General features: G+C 41.3%; 2 protein-coding genes across 9 annotated transcripts in view; one reads left to right on the top strand and one right to left on the bottom strand.

Annotated features, from left to right (window-relative positions):
• The window catches only part of ccdc43 (coiled-coil domain containing 43), a 60,167-nt gene extending 49,709 nt beyond the window's left edge, over window positions 1-10,458 (bottom strand). For all 7 annotated transcript variants that reach the window (XR_007250406.2, XR_007250404.2, XR_009442828.1 and 4 more), the window contains exons 1-4: window positions 9,833-10,458; window positions 4,470-4,560; window positions 4,125-4,260; window positions 706-758 (exon numbers count right to left, since the gene is read on the bottom strand). Coding sequence is in view for 1 of the 7 variants with exons in the window: in XM_048560426.2 (XP_048416383.1) it covers window positions 706-758; window positions 4,125-4,260; window positions 4,470-4,560; window positions 9,833-10,012 (460 nt within the window). In the remaining 6 variants the exon portion in view is untranslated. The remainder of the gene's footprint in view (window positions 1-705; window positions 759-4,124; window positions 4,261-4,469; window positions 4,561-9,832) is intronic.
• A 179-nt stretch (window positions 10,459-10,637) lies between these two features.
• Window positions 10,638-26,181, top strand: part of LOC125466312 (uncharacterized) — a 41,665-nt gene continuing 26,121 nt past the window's right edge. Inside the window, exons 1-4 of one of the 2 annotated variants that reach the window (XM_048560660.2) lie at window positions 10,638-10,797; window positions 21,994-22,069; window positions 22,475-22,649; window positions 24,343-24,510. In XM_048560660.2, the coding sequence (XP_048416617.2) occupies window positions 22,509-22,649; window positions 24,343-24,510 (309 nt within the window). In that variant the 5' untranslated portion in view covers window positions 10,638-10,797; window positions 21,994-22,069; window positions 22,475-22,508. The remainder of the gene's footprint in view (window positions 10,798-21,993; window positions 22,070-22,474; window positions 22,650-24,342; window positions 24,511-26,181) is intronic. The other variant, XM_048560659.2, reaches the window with a different exon arrangement.

Below are 26,181 nucleotides of genomic sequence, written 5' to 3'. Positions count from 1 at the left end.
AGAGTAAAGTCCCCCAAAAGCATTATTCCTTCACCTCTCAGTAACCTAATTGCAATCATCTATTTCTCCCATGGTCTATTAAGTACACCATATAGTACATTCTATTGCCTGCAGCAGTTCAATTTAGAAGTTAGCACAATGGCTTGAGCAGCTTTTTTTAATATGATCTGTTTTTTTTTTGTAAACCAAATTGGTCAAGATTATTCTGTACTGACTTAAAACTGCAAATGAGATAAAAGATCTTTAGTCCATGCAATTGTTTTTTAAATAACTAGTTTAAAGAGACTAATCAATTAACAACTGTTACTATTGCAGGTGGGATCTATTAAAGCAACAAGAAAAATAACCAAAGCTTTAGGCTGTTTTATTGATCATAATTATCAGTGGGTTTTGAGGTCAGAACATGAAGAACTCGTGTGATGAATTGTAAAACCTGTTATTGCTGTGAAGTACCAGATGTTCCATGTTACTAAAAAACTATAAAGATAATCTTTATACAATTATAAATGGCTTCCTAAATACAGAAATTAATAGTTGCCCCACAGCAACCTTCAATAATTGCAATTAGTTGTACTTTTTGGTTAAAATTAATAGACAAGACAATGCCCTGTTTTGAATGATACAGTAATAACTTGTTTGCAAATTAAGAATGGCTAAATTATCATAGTCTGTTTACAAAAGATCTCAAGATCAGAGAAAGGATACATTTGTCTTCAAAGTTAAATGATCCACTTGTTCCATGGGCTTCTTCATCTTCAGTGCTCAAGTTAAAGAAACTAAAAGTTTGAGCTGTGAGCAACAAATAACATCAACAAATGATCAGCAGCTGGATTACTCTGTTGATTTGATCACTGCTTTTTTATACACGATCTATGGCCCAACTGCATTTAGACTGAGTTTCATTAATATTCACCTTTCCCCGTTCCAGAATATTAGGATGCATTAACCTCCATTACTTCTCACATCAACAGACTATTTTTTTTAAATGATAGCAGGAATGAACTGACAAAAGCACTGTGCAATCTTATTTAATCATTGCCAATGAAAGTAACTTCAAGAGATTTATTACAAGGAGAAAACAAATAAGCCAAGCAAAGAGGCTAACTTGAATTAACCTGCAGTCCCTTGATCTCAGGGAAAAAGATTAAAATCAAAAAGTAGGATAATAAAACATTCCATAAACAAATGAGAGTTTGGTCAGTATCAAGTCAATTCCAAGTGGAAATAAGACACACAAATGTACCCATAATTTAGCAAAAGTTGTCAATTCTACTCAGTTGAATAGCTGGTGCAGGATGCATAATCATCACTGAAATCTGTCTGAACAGATTGATATTTAATATTTCTACAACAAAATAGAGGACTCAATGATGCTTGGGTTTAAAAAATCCAGATACTAGATGCAGGCATCTGTACAATGGTAGGACTAAAGACATATGGAACGAGGATGAAAGCACTTTTAACAGATCTGACTATTAAAACAAGTGTTAAAATTAGCACAATATTAGGTGATTTAATCCCAGAATGCCCAAGGAACAGTTATAAATGACAATATTACTGGAAGTATCATCACGTTTTGAACTGCACAAAGTGATGAGGCAGGGTGTTCAAAATGACACAAGAAAGTCAATTCTGTAGATGAAGATAAAGATATTTATGAATCAAAACAAATGATACTGATTACATGATTAAAACCCTTTGTGATCAGTGTTGGTTACTGATTCTTTTACTGTGCAGTAACATTTCTCACACTTTATATGGAACAGAACAGTTAAAAAATTACCTTAAATGATTTATGTTGTGAAATGTACTAAACTTTAATGAGTATAAAAGTACTACTTACTTTAGGTTTGCAACACATTTATGGATATTAAAAGAAAGACAAATTCTATGAGAAATAGATGGTGTAAGCCACTTTCTAAACACTGTTTTAGTCTCATGAGTTACCTCCCACGAGTTGCTTTTGACTAATTTTCAATGAAAACGACAAATTAAGCTGAACACCAAGCATAAGGTTTTGTTTTGCAAAGTCAGTGATTCTACAATGGATCTAATCAGGACATTGCTACATAATGTCAGTGTCAAACAAGTATTAATAGTATCAATTGAGAAGAATCCAAAGAAAAGCAAATTACATAAAGAGATTGTTCACTATTAATGGTTAAAATCCTACTATATTTGATACAGGGTAAATGGGAGGGATATTAAGAAATGTCCAACCAGCGATAGTAAAAATTGAAGGACACTATCATGGCTGATTGGCCACTGAAAGGCTTACAAGCTATGTGGCAAATACATATTTTCATTCCAGATTTTATAAAGAAAAGACAGGGTCCCCAAGTTAACACTTTAGTAAGTGAATTCAGAGGAAGAGGACCAGATTTATTCTTTCTGGAATATTGCGGGGCTTGGGATTATGGTACCTCAGCCTCTTCATTACTGAGTAGACATGTGCTTCCCTCCAAAAAGAAGAGAAAGCAAAGGGTTCCCGCATGCCATTTTCCCCACATCACTCTCTCAGCAGTTGGTTCAGGATCCTTTCTACAAAGTGATCTGTGAAGCAAAATAGAGATTTTTACATGCACATCGACAATACCCAACTCATTCCTATCACTCCCTCTTTCAACTGTTCCAATGTTGCTAAATTATCAGATTGTTTATCCAACATTCAGTAGTGAGCATAAAATTTTCTCCAATTAAACACCAGGGAGACAAAGCTATGGTCTCTAGACTCCGAAGTTTCAAACTTCATCTCTCTTGCTGGCAAAGAGGCTGAAACAAACCATTCACTACCTCAGTACCATATATGATCTAGAGATGAGCTACTGACCACTCATCCAATTGAATACCAAGACCATCTATTTCCATTTTTGTGACATGGCCTCGACCTTAGTTCATCTGTTACTAGAACCTCACTCATGTTGCCTTTAGCCTCAACTATTTTCTACCTTGCATAAAGTTGAGACCATCCAAAACACTGCAGTCTTTCTCCTTATTCACACTGAAATCCATTTATCCATAATCATTGTGCTCATAGATTGACAATACCTCCCACTCAAGCAGCACCTCCATTTAAAAAATTCTCAATCCCTACATGGCTTCGGCCCTACTTACATCGGTAATCTCCTCCAACTCCAATTCAGATGGGGGCTCAGCTAATTCTGGTCACTTAGCATTCCAGATGATTTTAACTGCTGTACAAAACATGGATTTATTACCTTCCCATCTAATAAGCTCTGGAATTCCCTCATTAAATCTCTCCTTTCTTTTCATTTAACCCAGACCTGTCAATAAAATATTAGTATCAGAGTTTTGGATGAGCTCAAGTCTGCAGAGGATGCAAGCCAAGAGGCCAGCCAGGCAAATTAGCCTTATGAATGGCGATGAACAGAATGCAGTGACAGGTAAGAAACAAACAAACATTGCAGAGAGAACTAGAAAGTCACTTCAGTCATCCCAAGATTTAGTTGCAGTAAATTTCTGCTCATCCAATTGTAGACACTGCAACAGCAAGAAAACAGAGGCAGTGGAGGATGTCTGTATAAATGTGAACTTTGAGGCTTTGACTTTGCATCCTCAAGACATCCAAAAGTGCTTTGTAATCAGTAGATTATTTACAAAGTTGAAAGCAACTGCCAATTTGTATTAAATCACAATACATTGTGAAAGCCACTTTTCTGGCATTAATGTCAGCTCAGCCAGAAACAGAAAGGGATTTAATTTCATTATGTCTACTTCTTAAACAATACAGAAATATTATATTTTTGACCTAGTTTTGACCACAGCGCTTCATTCATATTAAAGACATTAGTAGGAAAAATCTAACACTACAGTAATATTATGACCTATGTTTTACAAACATTACCTTCATTCATCTTCCTTCTTCTCAAAGTTTCTTTTATCCAATGTCTTCCAAATAATGTTGCATTTAAAAAAAAATCATTGAACTATTCAATTAAACTTGCACCCACTATTAATTGACTTCCATGCTTGTCTTTGTTCCTTTACTGGAGAGGAAGGATAGTAAAAAGAGCAAACCTAGTCTTTCAAATCAATGTCAGGAAAACAATTCCGCTGAATAAATCTTAACAGTTCTTCTCAAAAATCAGCACCAGAAAGGATATTCTTCCTCGTCAGTTATATTTGCATACTGTGCAAGAACTGCAGCTTTCCTAGATTTTTCCTCTTCTGAAGCATCTTTTTGTTTCACAACAATCTGAGCCTGTTTCTCAATCATACTTGCAATGGCATGTACTTCATCTTAAAAAAAAATAGGAAAACTCCAGTTAGATATTAAACATTTATAATTAAAACATCAACAGAAACAAAGATTCTTCCTTCTCAAATTATCTTCATTACTAATATCTAACATTTTTAAATACAGCACACACCCAATTAATTGACTTTATGCATTTAAAATATGCAAAAATACAACAATTACTGGACATCGAGATTATCCCAATCTTTACCTTCAACATTTTTTTCTTGTGTGATACTACTTGTGGTCTCAGACCACTTCTGAATTATATCTTTGCAAATGGCTGCCAATGAATCTTCATCCTGAAAGTAACAACAGGAGAATTTCAGATGTATGCGTTTATCTTAGAGGAAAAATTAGTAATGAATTCAAGACTAACAAAGAGTCATGTACATGGATCAAAACTGGTCTGGCCTTTTTTGAAGGTACTACAAGCAAAAGCAGTTGTTTTCAACATAATGCATGTTGTGAAGACTGTGCTTCTAGCTATCATGTTCTGGCAACAAATGAAATACCAGATACATTCTGCCCACAAAAAAGGACGGACAAAGTCAGCTAAAAAAATTACCATAATACTTTTCTCCAAATCATCAATAAAGTCATCAACAATTCCATGAAGCAGGGCTAATGAACTATTCACCAAAGCAGTTTGGATTCTATTCAGACCATAAAGTTGCAGACTTTGAAACAGCCCTGTTCAAAACAAGGACAGAAGTTCAACTGTAGGCGTGAGGAGACCATGGCTGACATTAATATCAGAATTATTACACAGCATCAGCACACCACACTAGCCATTTCTCACGAGGTTCATGCAACTTGGGCCTAACGCTCAAGTTTTTTCATTCTTGACTTTGTTACTTGAAGGATCAGGTAGTGGAACTTAGTTTTTTGTATTCAGATCAATTTGCAATTCCACATAAAGAAACAGTTTATAATCATATTCAGTAACACCTGGACAAAATTCAGCCTTGGGCAGATTAGTAGCAAGCATCATCCAATCCAACCATCCTCCCTTAATGCTCAAAAGGCATTACCATCGCTGAATCCCTGACTATCAGTTGCCACCGACTAGAAACTGATATCAAAATTAGAAACATGGTGAGGTATACAAATACTGTGAGGCTAGGAATTCCAGAATTGGTGATTGACCTCCAAAAGCCCATTACCGTCAAAAAGGTATCAAGGAGTGTGGTGGAACAGTCTCCATTTGCTGGCTAAGTGCAGCTCCAACAAGACTCAATAAGCTTGATAGCATTGAGGTTAAAGCAGACAGCTTAACTGACACTCCATACATCACATTCAGCATTCACTCCCTTCAACAGTGGTGCTCAGCGTCAGCAGTTTGTACCATCTGCATGAAGCACTGAAACAAGTGACCAAGGATCCTTTGGCAGCACTTTCCAAAGCTGTGACCACTATCACCTGGAAGGATAAAGAGCAGCAGACGCCTGGGAACACCACAATCTACAAATTCCCTTTCAATCCATGTAACAATGATTTGCAACTATAAATTGCTGTTCTTTTACTGTCTCTGGCCTATAATCCCCAGATCTTCCTTAACATCAGTCTGGATGCCCGTATACACCCAAACACTGCAATGATTTGAGAAGGCAGCTATTCACTCCTTTCTCTAGGGCAATTAGGGATGGATAACTTCTGGCCTAGCACAGAACCCATTAGCAAATAAAGAAAAGACCTGGGCCAAAGTTCAGTAGCAGGTAACGTTTATGTCACGCAAGTGCCTGGCAATAATCATCTTCAATAATATTCAGTCCTTCACCCATGTTGGAAGTAAGAGTTTTGCAAAGACAGAGATCTTTTTATTCAGTGGGCTGTTTGTCATCAGGCATTCGGACAAGGGAGTGGACACTACATGAGAAGGGGAAATAATTTACAAAATGATTTAATACTGGCCCAAAAGGAGCTGCTGATCAGAAGCATCCTGGAAATGGGTTTGAGTAAGCTGTAATTGGTCACATGATTGAGCTCAGATTAGAGAGGGCATAAGCTGTGGGGAGAAATTTGAAAAGTAACGTGTGTTCCCCAGTATGAAATCTGCTGCCACGAAAATACTTTGACCTGGATTAATATTTCATATCATATGCATGTGATCCTAGGGGTTCATTTATTCCTGATAGAACCTCCCACAACAATTAAACTTTTGTAGCTCTTATATGTCATAGAATTTGTGACCAAGATGTCACCAGGAAAACAAAAAAAAACTTATTCATAACCTTCAATTCCCTCAATGTTCAGTCACACGGGATTCAGGGTAAGCTTGCCAACTGGATACACAATTAGCTTAATGGCAGGAGATAGACTAATGGAGGATTGCTTTTCAGATGGGAGCCCTATGACCAGCAGTGTTCCACAGGGATCGGTTCTGGGTCCTCTTTTGTTTGTCATTTATGTAAATGATTTGGATGAGAATATAGAAGGCCTGGTAAAGGGATTGTAAAGGGATCTTGATCAAATGGGTCAATGGGCTGAAATGGCAGATGGCATTCAGTCTGCATACATCCATTTTTGTACACTTAAACAAAGGTAGAGTTTATACAATTAATGGTAGGGATTGGGTAATGTTGGAGAACACAGCGACCTAGGAGTGCAGGTACATAATTTCTTAAAGTTTGTGTCACAAATGGACAGGATACTTAAAACAGCATTTGACACACTTGTCTTCATTGCTCAGTCCTTTGCATACAGGAGTTGGGACGTTATGTCGACGTCCTGCAGGACATTAGTCAGGCATCTTCCGGAATACTGAAGAAGGGTTTAGGCCCGAAACGTCAGCTTTCCTGCTCCTCTGATGCTGCTTGGCCTGCTGTGTTCATCCAGCTCCACACCTCGTTATCTTTTATTCAAGAATACTTTGTCCAGTTCTGGTCACCCAGTTACAGGAAGGTTATTATCAAACTGGAGAGGGTTCAGAAGAGATTTACCAGGATGTTGCCAGATATAGAAGGTTTGAGTTATAAGGAAAGGCTGGGACATTTTCACTGGAGCACAGGTTAAGAGGTGACCTGATAGAAACTTATAAAATAATGACGAGTATAGACAGAATGGATGGTAGTTGTCTTTTCCCTAAAACGGGAAAATTTCAAGACCAGAAACACATTTTTAAAGGTGAACAGAGAGAGACTTAAGAGACACAAGAAGCAATTTGTCTTTTTTTAGAAACACAAAGGGTCGTTCACATGTGGAATACGAGTTAGGTACAATAACAAGGCTTGAAAGACATTTGGAGAGATACAAGCCAGGAGCAGGCAGTTGGAACTAGTTTAGATTTCAATTATATTTAGCAAGGACTGGTTGGACCAAAGGGCCTGTTTCTATGCTGTATCTCTCTATGAATCTATGAAAAGTCTCAGTTATGAAGAGAGATCGGAAAGTCCGGGTTTGTATTCTTTTTAAGCAGTGTGGCTGAGTGGGAGTTGGATTGAGGCATATAAAATTAAGAGGCTTAGATAAAGATAGATTGTGAGAACCTTTTTCCCATGGCAGAAGAATCTAAGACCAGAGGGCATAAGTTTAGGGTGAGGAGTAAGTGGTTCAGATAAGATCTAAGAAAATAATTTCACCCAGAGGGTAGTAGAAATATGAAATGTGCCGTCTGGGAGGGTGGTGGAGGCAGGTACTCTCACGACATTTAAGAATCATTTCATTGAGTATTTAAAAATGCTAGGGCACAGGTGGTTATAGACAAAATGCGATTTGTGTAGCTTGTTGTTTGTTGGCCCACATAGATATGGTGGGCCAAACAGCCTGTTGTTTCTATGACTGTCTGCATTTCTGTCTCTTTTAAAAACTAGATTGCAATGACAGGTTATTTTTGAAAACTGGATTTACCAGGATGGTTGCACAGTTTCACAACAAGGAACTTAATACTGAGCCCAGAAATGCTGCAGTGAGTAAAGCCTGTCATCTGAGAGGCCAGAGTGTGATAGAATACTGTCCTGTTTGAGTTCAACTCTAACAGCTTAAAGAACCTCAGCACCATCCACAAAAAGCAGTTTGTTTGCATTTCTCAGTGCAACCTCCAATAGTGATGTGCATAAATATGCTATTTAGCAACTCAACAAGTTTGCTTCTGCATCTTTCAAGTATGCAACCTCTACTAGAAGAACATGAGCAGAAGGGACAATGGAACAGCATCACTGACTTGCAACCTCAGCCAAATGCCATCCTGACATAGAACTTTCTGGGATAACACTGTGTGAAGCTGGATGAACTCAGCAGGCCAAGCAGCATCAGAGGAGCAAGAAAGTTAACATTTCAGGCCTCGACCCTTCTTCAGAAATGAAGGGGGGGGAAGAGGATTCTGAAATAAATAGGGAGAGGAGGAAGCAGAAAGAAGGTGGATAAAGGAGAAGATAGGGTGAGAGGAGACAGACAGGTCAGAGGCACGGTTAGAGACAGTGAAGGTGAATGTACGTGGGGAGTTAGGGAGGGGATAGGTCGGTCCAGGGAGGACAGACAGGTCAAAGTGGCGGGATAAGCTAGTGGGTAGAAGGAGGGGAGAGGGTGGAGGAAGGAAACGTTAGGGAAGCAGGGACTAGCTGGGCTGGTTTTGGGATGCAATCAGGGGAAGGGAGATTTTGAAGCTTGTGAAATCCACATTGATACCCTTGGGCTGCAGGGTTCCCGAGTGAAAAATGAGATACTGTTTCTACATCTTTCAGGTGGCGTCACTGTAGCACTGCAGGAGGCCCACGATGGACATGTCGTCTCATGAGTGGGGGAGATGAAATGGTTCGCGACTGGGAACTAACCCCGCCTCTTTGACCTGTCTGTCTCTCACGCTATCTTCTTCTACCTTCTATCCGCCTCCCCCTCTTTCTCTATTTATTTCAGAACCTCTTCCCCTCCACCATTTCTGAAGAAGGGTTTCGACCCGAAACGTCAACTTTCCTGCTTGGCCTGTTATGTTCATCCAACTTCTCACCGGGTTACGTCAGATTCTCCAGCAGCGGCAGTTCCTACTATCTCTATAAATCTTTCTGGCACTTCTTTCATTGCCTTGGGATCAAAATCCAAGCACTCGCCAGTAATATACTGGACGCTTCTACAGTTAATTTGAATCACAGGTACAGAATAGAGGTCTGAAGAAAGCCGTGGAAATTTAATCAGTTGTTTGAACAGTGCGAGAAACTATTCATGTCCAACAAGTGAATTTTTAAAAAAATTCTAGATAAGCAATGCACCTTTTCTTCTTTAAATCAAAATAGAATTCAGGAATAGAAGACAGAAAGCAGAGCTAAATGCGTAATTTCAGGAGCGGCCCAGTATGTGCCTCAGATTCCGTGGCGATCTGGTGGAATATTTCGTCTATTTGCATATAAACATGGTTGACAGCTACTGTTTGGTGGAACAGAAATAACCACCATATCGAATTACCACTAACGTTTCCAAGTCATTACAACATCAGCTCTCGAAAAGATAAGCATACTCCCCGATTTTAACACTGGAGGGATACATTAAAAAACAAACTATCGAAAGTATTCTTAACAGATAGTGAAGATGGGGAAAGATTCTGTCTAAACCCACAAGGCCATGTTTCAGCACTGCACTCACCAGAAATGCGGATAATATAGCTTGAAGAGCTTCAGACTTCTCTTCTTCGTTTTCTTCCTCCCGCAAAATTCCGTTGATGTACGAACCATAAACATCCTCATCGATTTCCAGTTCCTCCAGCCGTTGACTGAGCCACGCTCCAAACGGCGCCACCGCTGACGCTCCACTGGGCGCCGCCATCTTGTGTAGGTGGGAAGGGGGTCCTAGCAATACAACAGGTGCCCGTGGCGATTCCGGACACAGCTCTCCCGCAGAAAGCACTCGATGTACTGACCCCGCCCCTTTCTCCGGCGGCCAAGACCCCACTCACTCCACACGCCGCTGCTGCCGCCACTCTAGGCACCACGCCTTCACTAACGATACAGCCTCTGTCAAAACATTAACTCCGCCCCAGTCCCCACTGACCCCGCCCCTCCGCCTTCACTGATGTTACAGTCCCCTGTCAAAAAAACTGCAGATGCCAAAATCCAAGGATAGACAAACAGGAGGCCGGGAGAACACAGCAGGCCAAGCAGCTCCTGGAGGAAAGGAGCAGTCAACATTTCGTTGACTACTGAAGAAGGGTTTATACCCGAAACGCTGACTGCTCCTTTCTTCCAGATGCTGCCTAGCCTGCTGTGTTCTCCCAGCCTCCGGTCTGCCGAACCTTCAGACCCTGTCAAAACATTGACTCCGCCCTTGTCCCCACTGACCCCGCCCCTCCGCCGCCGTGGTCGAAACAGCGGCTTCTACGTGGAGCCCGCCGGGCGGGGGCGGGGGCGGGGGCGGGGGCGGGCCCTCCCGTCCGCAAAGAACCTCGCGCCCAATCCAGCAGTTGATGCTCACACAGGCCCTACCCCCCGCCTCCGATCAGCGAACCCACCTTGTCTCTGCCCGAGCCCCTGAGCGGCCACCGTAGCTGCAGCTGTTGGTGATAAAGGTGGAAGAAGCGTGAAATCCTGATGCTGATCGGAGCGGTCAGAAAGGTAGGTCTTTTTCACCCAGTCAGGGAGAGAGGGGCTTCGTCCTGGCTACGGTGACTCCCCTCCTCTCAGGATCGAGTGAGTGGCAGTTTGAAACCCTCAATCCGCCCGCATTAGGGTGCCATTCCTCGCGCTTTCCCCCACCCGCCCTTCCGTGTGGAGTCTGCCCCGGGCAATAAAGGCCGAAGCGCCGATTAAACCCGATTTGCAGGGAGGTAGGAACAACTCTTAGTTTGTGTGAAAGTGTACTTTTTGACTGTAGTTCAGAACGAACATGGCAGGGCCTGAATATAATGTTATTTATCTGCGTTCTATCTGTGTTCTGGAGCGGCTCATTCAGTGAGTGTAATTTGCCCTCAATATTTGTATTTCTGAGGAAACTTTCCAGAAACTTTGATTTTGACACATGTGTCTTCCCCAACATATTGGAGCTGATGTCCATTTAGACGTGTAGATTCAACGTCAATAAAACTGACCTTTAGAAAGCACCTTTCACGAACGACCATGAACACCGCCTTCCGCCCATCCCCGAGAACTCTAGAGCCAAAGATGTACAGTCATGTTATAATGAGGAAATGCAGCAGCTAGTTTGATAGTGTCCTCAGATCTTTCACGTCCACTTGATTGGCCTCAACTTCATATGTCATTCAAAAGATTGTAATAAGTGTATCTCTGACGGTGCACTACACCCTCTGTAATGTACTTGAATGTCTGCCTTAATTTTCGCAATCCAATCCAATTGTGGGGCTGGAACCCATAAGCTTTGATTTAGAAATGAAATTAGGACTACCTGAGCCAAAGCAGATGCATGTAAATTTTAATTGTTATCAAAATGACAACGTTTTCCCAAGAAATTATATATGAATAAAGATATGTATGGGATGGGTAGCTGTGTATGTTGATTATATGTAGCGTACATTAAGTCCTAACTTGAAAGTTGTAGCAGCTGCAACTTCAAAGTTAACCACTTGAAGCATTTCCCATTAAAGCTAATGAAATGGCTGCAATTAAGTTCTGTAGAATCAAAATTGCATCAACATTTCTTCTGCATATATCCTGTTCAGTGTCTTTGGATTCTAGTATGTTTCAGTAAAATTGCCTCATTCTTCTATAATCGAACAAAACTAATATAGTCATAAGACAGTCCCTCCATATGTAATGTTAGCCTAGTGGACTTGGCTGGAATTTTTCTCTGGACTTTGCTGTCTGGCTATCATTGTTACTATATATCCTTTCTCCTGCTGACCCCACGGTTCACAATTGATTCCAAAAGCTGGTAACCATCCTTAGCAAATTTTAAACCAGTGATAAAGTAGCTGTATCACTTTGGAATTTCAATTCTTTGTGGCATGAAACTGCTACCTCGAGATCTTGCACTTTTCCCTCCAGAGTTAGTTTAGGATCCAATTCAATGGTTAATTTGCTGTGTGTTGGTATTAAAGTTACAAAGGTACAATTACATTATTGAATAGCTACTCATCAGCATTAAACTTGAAATCAACCAGCCAAACACATGAAGTAATATGTTGTTCAAAATGCAGCTGTTGAATATCTAAGTTTAGATGAACAAAATCTATTAATGTACTGACTGTTAATTTTTATTATTCAGAAGAGAAATACATGAAAATCCTTGTGGCAGCATTAGAAGTTGTCTCAAATTTGAGAAACATCTCCTTTCACAAATTTTATGTTCAGCATATTATGAAACTATTTGTTGATAAAGAAAATAAACACTAGACTTTACCTTCACATCAAATAATTATGATTCCAGATGACGATATTATTGGACAAATTAGATCCCAGACTGAAACATGGCTTGATAAATTAGATAAATCAGAGGAGCAGGGAGGCTGATGTTTCAGGCCTAGACCCTTCTTCAGAAATGGGGAAGGGGAGCGGGGTTCTGAAATAAATAGGGAGAGGGGGGAGGCGGATAGAAGATGGATAGAGGAGAAGATAGGTGGAGAGGAGAAAGACAAGTCAAAGAGGCAGGGATGGAGTCAGTAGAGGTGAGTGTAAGTGGGGAGGTAGGGAGGTGTTAGGTCGGTGAGAACAGATGGGCCAAGGAGGTGTGATGAGGTTAATAGGTAGGAGATTGGGTTGGGACTTGGGGTGGGAGAAGGGGATAGGTGGGAGGAATGACAGGTTAGCGAGGCGGGGATGAGCTGGGCTGATTTTGGGATGCGGTGGGGGAGGGGAGATTTTGAAGCTGGTAAAGTCCACATTGATACCATTGGGCTGCAGGGTTCCCAAGCAGAATATGAGTTGCTGTTCCTGTAACCTTCGGGTAGCGTTGTTGTGGCAATGCAGGAAGCCCAGGACGGACATGTAGTCTGAGGAATGGGATGGGGAGTTGAAATTGGTCATGACTGGGAGGTGCAGTTGTTTAGTGCAAACTGTGCATTGGTGATCTGCAAAACGGCCCCCAAGCCTCCACTTGGTTTCCCCGATGTACAGTGGGCCACAACGGGAACAGCGGATGCAGTATACCACATTAACAGATGTGCAGGTGAACATCTGCTTGATGTGGAAAGTCTCCTTGGGGCCTGGGATGGGTGTGAGGGGGAGGTGTAGGGGCAGATGTAGCACTTGCTGCAGTTGCAGGGAAAAGTGCCAGGAGTGTGGAGCAGACAAGGGAGTGGTCCCTCTGGAAAGCAGATAAGAATGGGGAGGGAAAAATGTTGGATCAGCAGCGGTGTCGATGGCGTTCTCTGGTAACCACCTAGAAATCGATATCCATTTCAACCCACCAACTCCATATCTACGTAGAATACACCTCCTCCCACCCACCTTCCTGCAAAATTGCCATCTCCTATTCCCAGTTCCTTTGCCTCTGCGGCATCTGCTCCCAGGATGAGGCATTCCACTCCTGTACATCTCAGATGTCCTCGTTTTTCAAGGACCACAATATCCCCCTCTCGGTGGTCGAGAACGCCCTTGACCATGTCTCCTGCATTTCCCACAACTCATCCCTCACACCTGCTCCCTGCATTAACAACCAAAACAGAATTCCCCCTCATCTTCACGCACCGCCCCACCGCACCCCCCGCCAACCTCCGGATCCAAAGCATCATCCTCCAACGCTTCCACTATCTGCAAACCGACCCCGCCACCAAAGACATTTTTCCCTCCCCACCCTTATCTGCTTTCAGGAGGGATCACTCTCTCCGGGACTCCCTTATCCATTCTACACTCCCCTCCAGCCCCACCACAGCTGGCACTTTTCCCTGCAACTGCAGGAAGTGCTTCATCTGCCCCTACACCTCTCTTTCCCCCCCCCCCCCCCCCTCACCCCCATCCCAGGCCCCAAGAGTCTTTCCACATCAAGCAGATGTTCACCTGCACATCTGTTAATGTGGTATACTGCATCCGCTATTCCCGTTGTGGCCCCCTATACATCGGGGAAACCAAGTCGAGGCTTGGGGACCGCTTTGCAGATCACTTATGCTCGGTTTGCACTAAACAACTGCACCTCCCAGTCGCGAGCCATTTTAACTCCCTCTCCCATTCCTTAGACCACATGTCCATCCTAGGCCTCCTGCAGTGCCACAACGATGCCACCCAAAGGTTACAGGAACAGCAACTCATATTCTGCTTGGGAACCATGCAGCCCAATGGTATCAATGTGGACTTTGCAAGCTTCAAAATCTCCCCTTCCCCCTACCGCATCCCAAAACCAGCCCAGCTCGTCCCCACCTCCCTAACCTGTCCTTCCTCCCACCCCAAGCCCCAGCCCATTTCCTACCTACTAACCTCATCCCGCCCTCTTGACCTGTCCGTCCTCCGTGGACTGACTTATATTCTCCCTACCTCCCCACCTACACTCGCCATTACTGGCTCCATCCCCACCTCTTTGTCATGTCTGTCTCCTCTCCACCTATCTTCTCCTCTATCCAACCTCCCCCTCTCTCCCTATTTATTTCAGAACCCCCTTCCCCTCCCCCATTTCTGAAGAAGGGTCTAGGCCCGAAACATCAGATTTCCTGCTCCTGTTACGATGCATGGCCTGCTGTGTTCATCCAGCTCTACACCTTGTTATCTCAGATTCTCCAGCATCTGCAGTTCCTGTTATCTTGATAAATTAGTTTTTTGTTTATGTTTTAACAATTATGGTCTCTCACTGAAATGTAAACACACAATGGTGCATACTTAGTTTTAACAATAAAGTAAATTTATTTTGCAAAATAAATGAAATTAAAATGGAATAAATCCAAACTATTTATACAAAACATAAGTTTGGAGATTTTGAAACTCAGTGAAACATAATTCCATTAGTTTTAAAACAATCCTTTGCAAATCCCAAAAACATCCCCTGTGCAATATTTGCACCAGAAAAGAATCACCTTCTCTCACACCTTAATAACTTTATTTTAATTGTGACTTAAACTCACAGTCAAGAAAATTTGACAGGTATATGAAAGCTCCAGGAAGAGGCTATCTTTAAAAGGTCTCAGCTTCAAATAACTTCTTTGTAGTTTTATTCAAATTCCTCTGGTCTGGTACTAAAACTTGCTCTAAGGTAAACTACTGTTACTAACTTCATAGGTTTTTCCCTTTTGTTCTAAACACCAGTGAATGTAGGTCTAACCAATCCAGCCTTTCTTCATAAGTCATGAAGTGGCATTTCAGAATCAGCTTTGTAAACCTTTGTTGCATTCCCTCCAGAGCCAGAACATCCTTCACTAGATAAGGACACCCATAATTACGCACGATACTCCAGGTGTGGTCTCACCAAGGCCCTGTATAACTGCAGCAAAACATCCCTGCTGCTGTACTCAAATCCTCTTGCTATGAAGACCCAACATACAATCAACCTCCTTCCCCAGTTGATGCATCTGCATATGTTTTCAAATCAACCTGTCCAGAAATGTTATGACTCACCCCTGGAGCTGGTGAGGCTTGAAACCATGCTCACTTTGAGTGGTGTACAAAGACACTCCAGTCTCATTGCATCATTCCCTGTCTCAATCTGTCATTATTAAGATAATTGACCTTTTTTGTGACCAAAGTGGATAACCTCACATTTAGCCACATTAAACTACTCCTGTATGTTTCAGGGAGGATTGTTAAAAAGGAAAGAATAGTAAAATGAGAATTTCAGACCTTAAGATCTTGGCAGCTTGGCCACCAGTGTTGAAATGATTAAAATTGGAGATGTTCTAGGGCCTGGAATAGAGGAGATTACAGAGATACAGTTAACAAAAAATACTAATGTTTCACTTCTCCAAATGTTTAACATCTTTTCCCTGTCAAATACTGTTTGCCCAACTTTCCAGAATTATCGATTTTTACTATTTGAACATTCCAGGTTTCCTAACTTTTGATTAGGGCACAATGTTTTTATCACAAAAATTGTGTTTACTCTACAACCATTGGTTCAAAATCTATCTTCTTGAAATAAGTTTCATAACTGAAGTAGCTTTGCGTTTGTAGGTTTTTTTTATAGAACTTGTGGTATATTTACAGTTGTTTCAGTTTATGTCAAAGGCGTACAAAGCTTTTGTTTCAATATCCATTCTCAACAAATGAACACTGCAATTCACAAGTTGGCTTGAACATCTTGAAAGATTCTTGACTCTTTCTTTTGGGCAAGTGTTCTTGTTTCCTCTTTGTACGCATACATTTAACATGAGATGTATGAAATTTAAAATGTATGTGTGGGGAATTTGGAAAGGGAGCTTGGACAGATGTGGACTTCGTTAAGGACAAAAATTAACAGTTAACATAAGCGATAGGAGCAGGAATAGATTGCACAAACTATTAAGCCTGCTGTGTCATTCAGTATAATTAAAGCTGATCTTTTGTTCAAATTCACTTCCGTTGGTTTCCTGACTGTCCAAAAATCTGTCAGCCTGAAATATATGATGCATCCAGAACCCTCTGGGATAGAAAATTTTAAAGATGTACAGTGCTGGAGGGAAGAAGTTTCTCCTCATCTCAACCCAAATTATTGACACCATATTCTATGATTGTACCCGAACATTTGAGATTCACTAGCTAGGGATAACAATGTCTGTCCTGTTAAGCTTCTTCAGAATCTGGTATTTGTCAATGAAATGACCTCTCATCCATCTATACTGGGACCAACTGGTTTTGGATAAAGAATATTTTCAGTTTTTGACTACACTTATCGTTACAGGCCCTTTCAGACCCTTTGGAAAAGTCTTCACTATTTTCCCAAACATACCTAGAAGCTAAGTTTTTCTCTCCAAAGGACCCAAACTCAGAATGCCTAAAAGTCTGAGATAACAAAGTGTGAAGCTGGATGAACACAGCAAGCCAAGCAGCATCTTAGGAGCACAAAAGCTGACGTTTCAGGCCTAGACCCTTCATCAGAGAGGGGGATGGGGAGAGGGTTCTGAAATAAATAGGGAGAGAGAGGGAGGCGGACCAAAGGTGGAGAGGAGAGTATAGGTAGGGAGGGGAGAGGTCAGTCCGGGGAGGATGGACAGGTCAAGGAGGTGGGATGAGGTTAGTAGGTGGGAAATGGAGGTGTGGCTTGAGGTGGGAGGAGGGGATAGGTGAGAGGAAGAACAGGTTAGGGAGGCAGGGACAAGCAGGGCTGCTTTTGGGATGCAGGTAGGGGAGGGGGCGAGCTAGGCAGGTTTTGGGATGCAGTGGGGTAAGGGGAGATTTTGAAGCTTGTGAAGTCCACGTTGATACCATTGGGCTGCAGGGTTCCCAAGCGGAATGAGTTGCTGTTCCTGCAACCTTCGGGTGGCATCATTGTGGCACTACAGGAGGCCCATGATGGACATGTCGTCTAAGGAATGGGAGGGGGAGTTAAAATGGTTTGCGACTGGTAGATGCAGTTGTTTATTGTGAACCAAGCGAAGGTGTTCTGCAAAGCGGTCCCCAAGCCTCCACTTGGTCTCCCCAACGTAGAGGAAGCCACAACGGGTGCAGTGGATACAGTATACCACATTGGCAGATATGCAGGTGAACTTCTGCTTGATATGGAAAGTCATCTTGGGGCCTAGGATAGGGGTGAGGGAGGAGGTGTGGGGGCAAGTGTAGCACTTCCTGTGGTTGCGGGGGAAGGTGCCGGGTGTGGTGGCGTTGGAGAGGAGTGTGGAGCGGACAAGGGAGTCCAGGAGAGAGTGGTCTCTCCAGAAGGCAGACAAGGGTGAGGATGGAAAAATCTCTTGGGTGGTGGGGTCGGATTGTAGATGGCGGAAGTGTCAGAGGATGATGCATTGTATCAGGAGGTTGGTGGGATGGTATGTGAGAACGAGGGGGATCCTCTTGGGGCGGTTGTGGCAGATGCAGGGCGTGAGGGATGTGTTGCGGGAAATGTGGGCGACACCGTCGAGGGCGTTCTCGACCACTGCGGGGCGGGAGGTTGCAGTCCTTGAAGAACGCGGACATCTGGGATGTGTGGGAGTGGAATGCCTCATCCTGGGAGCAGATGCAGCAGAGGTGAAGGATTTGGGAATAGGGGATGGAATTTTTGCAGGAAGGTGGATGGGAGGCAAGTGCTTGCTGTGGCGGTGGCAGCGTGGTGGTATCAGATGCCTGTTCCTCCATGGCAATAGTGACTGCAGCTCTGGATGTGAGTTTGCTCGCTGAGCTGGAAGGTTCGTTCCCAGACGTTTCGTCACCATTCTAGGTAACATCATCAGTGAGCCTCCGACGAAGCGCTGGTGTTATGTCCCGCTTTCTATTTATCTGGTTAGGTAACCAGATAAATAGAAAGCGGGACATAACACCAGCGCTTCGTCGGAGGCTCACTGATGATGTTACCTAGAATGGTGACGAAACGTCTGGGAACGAACCTTCCAGCTCAGCGAGCAAACTCCCATCCAGAACCTCAACCTGAGCTACAAATCTTCTCAAAACTCGCTAGTGACTGCAGCTATTTTGATGTCTTCATTGTTGCTGGATCTGTACTGTTCCTCCCGGCAGTGGTGCAGCAGTTCCTTCAGGGCTATGGTGGTTTCAGTTAGTACCTCATAGCTATAGAGGCAACATGGCGCCTTTGGACCACAGCTGAAGTGGTGACAGCTTCAGTGTCAGCATCTAGGAAGGTCTGATCTCTCCATCATTGTTATAGCAGCATTGCCGTGGCTTCGGTGTCAGAATAGGCAGTGGCAGCATGGTGGGTACTAACTGGATATCCTTGCTTTGGCAGCCTTGTGGGTGCCTTCAACAGCATCCCTCAGCCAGTCCATGAACCCAAAATGCCATGGAGGGAACAAAAGATGAACTTTGTCCGAATTTTGTCTCAGTTATTTCTTTTTATAATTTCTGTAATTAAAATGTTGCCAAATTGTGGCAATGTGTACACGTGTTACCATGTTTCATAAATGCAAGTAACAATAAATTGCTATTCTATTCTTATTGGGGATGTTATTGCCTAGGATTTGTATGGTGCAAATGTTGTATAAGACCATAAGACATAGGAGTGGAAGTAAGGCCATTCGGCCAGTCGAGTCCACTCCGCCATTCAAATCATGGCTGATGGGCATTTCAACTCCACTTCCCTGCACTCTACCCCGTAGCCCTTGATTCCTTGTGAGATCAAGAATTTATCAATCTCTGCCTTGAAGACATTTAACGTCCCGGCCTCCATTGCGCTCCGTGGCAACGAATTCCATGCTACTTGTCAGCCCTATCGTCGAATTTGCCCAGATCTTACTGAAGCAGTCCATGTTCAAATGCAACATCTGAGGCATTGTGAGTGGTGCTAAGTATTGTGCAATCATCAGCAAACATCCCCAATTCTGACCTTTATGATGAAGGGAAGGTAATTGATGAAGGAGCTGAAATGGTTGGGCCTAGGGCACTATGCTGAAGAACTCCTGCAGCGACATTTTGGAGTTGAGATGACTGACCTTCAACAACCGCAACCATATTCCTATGTGCCAGCTATAACTCCACCCACCGGAGGGTTTGCCCCCTATATTCGTTGATTCCAGTTTTGCTAGGGCTCCTTGATGCTACACTCTGTCAAATGTCTTGATGTCAAGGGCTGTTGGTCTCACCTCAACTCTGGAATTCACTTCTTTTGTCCTTGTCTGAACTAAGGCTATAGTAATGTCAGGAGCTGTTTGGCCGTAATGGAACCCAAACTGGGTGTCACTGAGTAGGTTATTGCTGAGGAGGTGTTTTACTGATGATGGAGAGTGGACTGATAGGCCTGTAATTGGCTGGTTGGATTTGTTATGTTTTTTTTGTGTACAGGATATATCTATCCTAATTTCTGAGCTAGGTGATCCAGGTTCAAATCCCACCTTCCTCAAACTTGTGTCGTAAGATGTCTGAACCGATTGTTCACATGTCTGCCTTTGTAACCAAGGATTCTTGTGGTTCAGTGATGGTGTCCTTTTCCTTTCTGTTAATTAGAAAATATCCAAGAAGTGCACTTTACCATAATCGGTTTCACACAATGCAAATAGGACCATTAGTGTTCTTCCAGTAGCCAGATTGGTTAGTTTTATCAGACATCTGTCTTGATTACAGTCATTAGCAGGTGTCATCCAAAATCTGCAACTACTGAAACTTTGTTCTGCTTTTGTTTTGTTCTCCTCAGCTTTGAGATTACCGATTTTTTTTTTTTTTTGCAGTGTTTTATAATTTTGCTATAAATGTTCTGAATTTGTGATAGGCAGAGCTCCAAAAAGGTGTGCGCTCAAATGCGCCCAGAATTCTGTACTTCGAGCTCTCAAATACAATAAATATTGAAACTAATTGATGAATCAGTACTTTGGAGTTTTAAATGTAATACTTTTGTTTCAAAATTTTTCCTTTTCAGGTGAAGGGGGGATAGTGCTCATACTAAACTCTGCCCAGAGATGAGCCCGTGTGATTGGTTATTATGGGGTAAGAGGCCCAATAGCCACAGAACATCAAGTTTCAGTTTCATACCTTGATTCAAACGACTCGGTTGGTTTTTTAGATTAGTGATTCAGAGAGCAGGACTGAAACACCTATTGCTGCGCAAAGCACAAGAATATATTGTGTTGGAATGGCCACCAAGCAGGATTCGGATATGAATTAGTTTCCTGCTTGAAAAGAAGGGATTTGTGGAAATTGAAGGACCGGGGATTTATTTGCGACTGCCTTGGAATCTGGTTTTTGGGATGCTCAGAAAACTGAGTAGAATGGCTTTCAAAGGACTTTGGAAGACTCGCTGTAATGTTGCAAGGAGAAGGAAGCCTGCTGAAAATCAGAGAGAAGTGTGGGGAGAAAACCTTCAAGGTTGTAAAATTGCATGGAAGATGCATAACATACAAACAAGTTGTAAAAATTTATGTTAGTTAGTAGTGAGGATCGTAACAGTCTAAAATGTGAATAGCGTTGTTCTTGGGAGCCCAGCTTTTTAATTTTAAAAGTTGATGGGACCTTGATTATATTAGTATTCAAACTTGCTATGTTTTTGAAGTAGGGTTCAGACCCAAAACGTCAGCTTTCCTGCTCCTCTGATGCTGCTGCCCTGCTGTGTTCATCCAGCTCTGCACTTTGTTATCTTTAGATCCTTTTTTGGTACTGATGTTGTGTTACTATCCAAGAGAAAATTGCATCATTGGCAAAAATGAATATTCGTATAATATTCTAATACAGTGTAGGCCTGTTTAACACAAAATTTTGATGTGCCTTGCAACAATTTGGATCATGAATTGAAGTTCAATAACACAAGACGGGTTTGCGTTTGTTTTTGTGTAAAATCTAGGAAATAACAGCTCTCGTCCAAGATTTGAAACCGGTGGTACTTACACCAGTAAATGAAATAAACTTAATAATTCAGCCAAGGTCACTTCACAGCAAGGTTTGGTCAATTAAATTATGGATAGTTATTGCCACAGAAGTATTGTAAAGCTAATTTCATAATCAAAATTTTGCAGTTGTAATGGTAGCGCAACTCAAGGTTTGGCTGTTACCACATTGTAAAACTGATGAGTTCTGATGTGTGTAGAAAGGACAGTTAATCACTGTTCTACGTAATGTGCTGTTGAAATCTCCACTGACTCTCAATTTCTGCTTGGCAACCTCTAGCTTTGTGTACCAAATTATATATTTGAGAAATGCCAAATCTCTCCATAATTTAAAATTTCTATAATTTGAATAAACTTGTGAAAGATTTTATTTTATAATAGTTACCTTAACACGTGTATGTCTGAACCTTTACTTTACTTTATTTGCTATAATGTTTATAAACAGTGATTGTGCCCTGATTCTTGCCAACATTGTGATTGGTAGGTCCGTGACATTGCTGTCAATGAGCGTGAGAGATCCTACTATGGCTGGTGTCAGAATCAAATGACTGTCAGGAAAGGTAAATCCACAGCCACAGTAAGCACGGTCTTTATGGACAGCAACATGTGCATTGCTTTGCCATTGTTTTCAAAATCCAGGCCTTGTTTAGTCCTATCAGTTCCTGGTGCATGAGTGTTAGAATCCATAGTAACAAAGCAAATAAAGGGACTTAATTGCTCAGATGAACAGCTAGGAAAACCCCATTTCACCCCAATTGGTTTATCTGACAATCATAAAGTTTTCTTCAGTACAACTGGCTAAGCAATAGTTACATAACTTAAGCCAACACAAATAGAGCTATTTATAAACAGTTTGTAGAGCAGATTAAATTCACGTTACCTCTTTGATGTTCAGCTTCATGTGAATTCACATTTGAATATTTTGATCTGTAAATGTTTGACACAGAGGAATTGTTTCTTTTCAGAAGAAAATCTTCAAGGACATTGGAACCACAGAAGATGCCACACAGGTGCTTGGTGCAAGGGTATAAACATGGCACTGTAAAGAATTGTTTCATTTCTGGCAAGACATTTTACCTGGATCTTCCAAATAACAAGCATTCAAAGTACCTGGAGGACATTGTAAAGAAATTGGGAGGAGTATGTACATTTTGAAACTCCTGATTTAAACCAGTTATTGTCTTTTTATTTAAATATTTTGACCAACTGTATAAGAACATTCTAAAAGTCAAAAAGACTTAAATTTCCATTCGTTAGAAACTAACACCAATGATAGCAAGTGTTTCCCATAGACTGATCCATGAAATGGCCTTCTAGGCAATTTAATGGAAACAAATTAATCTAAGCTACTTTCTCTCTTGTGTTTATGGATGAGCTAAAGTGGATTGAAAGTCCTCCTTCTATGTTCAGATTGTGTCAAATGGGACCAATATGCTTGAAAGCATAAATCATGGTAAAATGACAGGTTTTTTTTTAAATCGACCTGTTCAGCCATGTTATGCCACACCTCTGGAGCAGGTGAGACTTCTGACCTTCTGGCCCAGAGATGAGGACGCTACTAATGTGCCACATGAAACTTTTGGACAGCTTGGGTTCGGCTCAAATCACTATCCTTTCAATTAGCTGCCAAACATCTTAACCAATTATGTCTCCATGACTATCATGGACAGGTATTTTGAGGGGTAGGTGAATTAATGCTTTTCCCAGAATCAAGGAATGACAAGAGCTTTACATTCAGACAGTGTTTAAAGAAGAATGTTGTCAAATTCTGGATACATTTGACTTTATACAGATTTAAAGTAATAAGGCATATAAGGATGAATTATATACAGAAGAGCGAGTGTATAGAAAATTGATTGAAGAAATTTTAAAATCGTCTTGTAGGAATGCCATTATTCTACTTGCTATACAGTGAAAATATAACAATCTAATGCCTTCAAAAGAAAATGTGAAGGATGAAAATGGCTGTGGAAAAGTCACTTCAGCAGTATGTTCTTGTATATAGAAGTAGAATAAGTTATAGTAACTGAATTTTCATCCCAACCGTTATATTTTCCAAGATTGTTTAGGTTGGAATGTTTTTAAAAAAGTGGGTATTTGATGTTACAAAGAATTACTGCACATAAAAACAATTGTGTATTTTGGAGGAGGTAACAGTCCACTGTAAGTAAACATATATTTGAAAAATCATTTTGGTAACCCTTTAACGTCTCCTACTTTGTTATCTGTTGCAATCATACTAAATCAAAAGCCAAAAGCTCTGATTTTTCTTTCGCATTATCAACTCTGAATACTGTGGCTGAAGGACATCCGTGAAAACACTGGTTTGTCTAGCAAATAGCTGAAAATATAATTCAGGAAGTTACCTAGCCTGTTACTTTTATTTGAATTATTGAAAATGCCACTGAGAGCCACAATTAGCCTCTGTCATACTGGGGTGGTAGGGGTAGGAAAATGAGGAAATGCTTTTCAGATTTTCTGTTAATGTTGTACAGTAAACCAACAAAATCTATCTGCAGATGTTGACTGATGTGATCCCAAGTGCTCTTTACAAACATGAAAGCTTTTCCTCTTACCTTTTCATGAAAGTACACCATTTGCTTTCCACTATTTCGTCCATCTCTGAGATACTTTCACTAAGTCTCTAATAAATGAGGATTGCAGCACAATATTTTTAAAACTTTCTATGAAGGCTTTTTCAAGGGAACTGTAATGTTACTAGTCTGGACTGTTTTTTGGGAAATTATATTCAATGATAAGTAATGGTTTTGTTAAGATTTTGTGATTCATATTTTCCTCCTGACTTGGTGCTTTTTCCTTTTTTGACTTTCAGACAATAGAAAGTTTTCTCAGTAAAGAAGTGAGTTATGTGATTTCCAACAGCCAGGAAGCAAAGCTGCAGAATTCATCTGTCAACTTAGCACCTGTTCCGAACAGAGAGCATTTAGAAAACAATCCAGTCGGCACCCCTCAATCTGTCAATCCCAAAGGTGGCCATCTGGTAAGTAAGCAAACGCCAGTAATGGTACATTTTACATATTTGTGTTCCATTGCACTGAGTGCTAAATGCAATTTGTTGATGTCTACTGGGTTGAGAATGGTTTTTTAGACCCACCTGGTCGTATTTTTTAAAAAAATTTGCAATTCATTTTGGCTGAGTTTGCTGCTCCGGCGACAAATTAGCTGGTCACATTTCAGATCAACTGCCGTGTTCTGTATGCCCTTAAATGATCAATGATTGATGAGCAAACAGCTGGCCCTGATGGAAAAACGTTTCTTGAAGATTTTCACTCCCATACAGATGACTTAGCCTTATTAGCCTGATGTTGGAAAAGCTGCTTTATCAGCCTGGTCTTGGAATGGGTGCCTGAATGAATAGCACTCTTTATATTCAAGAATGGGAACTCTGCCTGCAATTGTTTGCCATTGGGGATCCTTCCCTTGGTTTAAGGGAATCTCGCACCACCTTTTGAGCACAGGACATTGTTTGTTGCAGTGTATTTTAAGGAATGACATACTGTCAGTTTTGCGTATCTTTATTCCTATAATGTTTCGTCAGATGAAACTTGAATGTGTTGAATTATAGTTGTAACCTAATTTCCCTGGAGCATTCAGTTCAGCAGAAAAAAGCCATTGAACCTGGGAACTTCCTGATTTATGACACTAATGGATGGACTGCAAGGCCTTCAGGATCTTGACTGTTACCTTTTAAGTAAATAAGCCTGTGATGGTTGTGATTGGGAAGGCATTGACACACGAAAAGAAAAATGATTAACCATGCAGAAATTGATTTGGTCTGTTATTAGCTTGCACAAACTGCTTATGCCTGTAAGATTTCTGTGTCGTTGTGACAAATAACAGTAATAGGAATTTGAGATAAATCTGATTTTAGTTTATTATTGTAGATTAGAAATTATATTTAGAATCAAAGTTTGAGAGAGAATGACAAGGAACCAAGGAAATATGGTATCCTGAACTCCACATCTTCACCACTTTGAATAACCGGGACTAAACAACCTTGTCTGTGTAGTGATGAGTAGAGACCTTTCTGATAGCAACCTTAGCTCACGGGTGCTGACAATTTGTTAACTAAAGTTTCCCCAGAATGGTGTACATAATAAGGTTGTGTACAGTTGTTACATAGACTTCTCCCTCTACCAACAGCACAAAAAGCTGAAATCATTGGCAATTTAATAAAAGTGTGTTAGTTCAAAGTCTTGAAGGTAATAGAAGATAAGCAAAAGGAAAAGTAGTGTTTCTACTTGAAGTATGTTAATTTCACCCATTAGAAGTAGCCTAGAAGTGTCTGCATTTCACTGCAGCTCACAAAAATCATTAGAATTTTCTGGCATCTCATGCTGCAATGCTTTACCATGTTCTGTTATAATGTGTCCCTGATTTCTTGTCACTGAAACTTTTCAGACCTCCTTGTCAGCCACTTTCATCCTGTGATGAGATTCTGGTATAAACATCAGCTGTACTGTGAATTCTTATAAATGTTTCCTTAAATGTAGTGTTGTCCCAGCCCCTCCTTCTGCTATTTCAAGTGTGTATGGGAATAATTTGCCTGTTAGCTGATTAAGTACAGTTATCGTACACCTCAAGATGTAGAGAACCAGTTATTCCCAAATCAGAAAACATTTGAGTCATACCTTACTGAGAGCTTATCAAA

The sequence above is a fragment of the Stegostoma tigrinum genome, chromosome 31 (assembly GCF_030684315.1).
Source record: "Stegostoma tigrinum isolate sSteTig4 chromosome 31, sSteTig4.hap1, whole genome shotgun sequence".
In the NCBI taxonomy this organism is placed as follows: Eukaryota; Metazoa; Chordata; class Chondrichthyes; order Orectolobiformes; family Stegostomatidae; genus Stegostoma; species Stegostoma tigrinum.
This window is presented reverse-complemented; position numbering and strand designations above follow the sequence as displayed.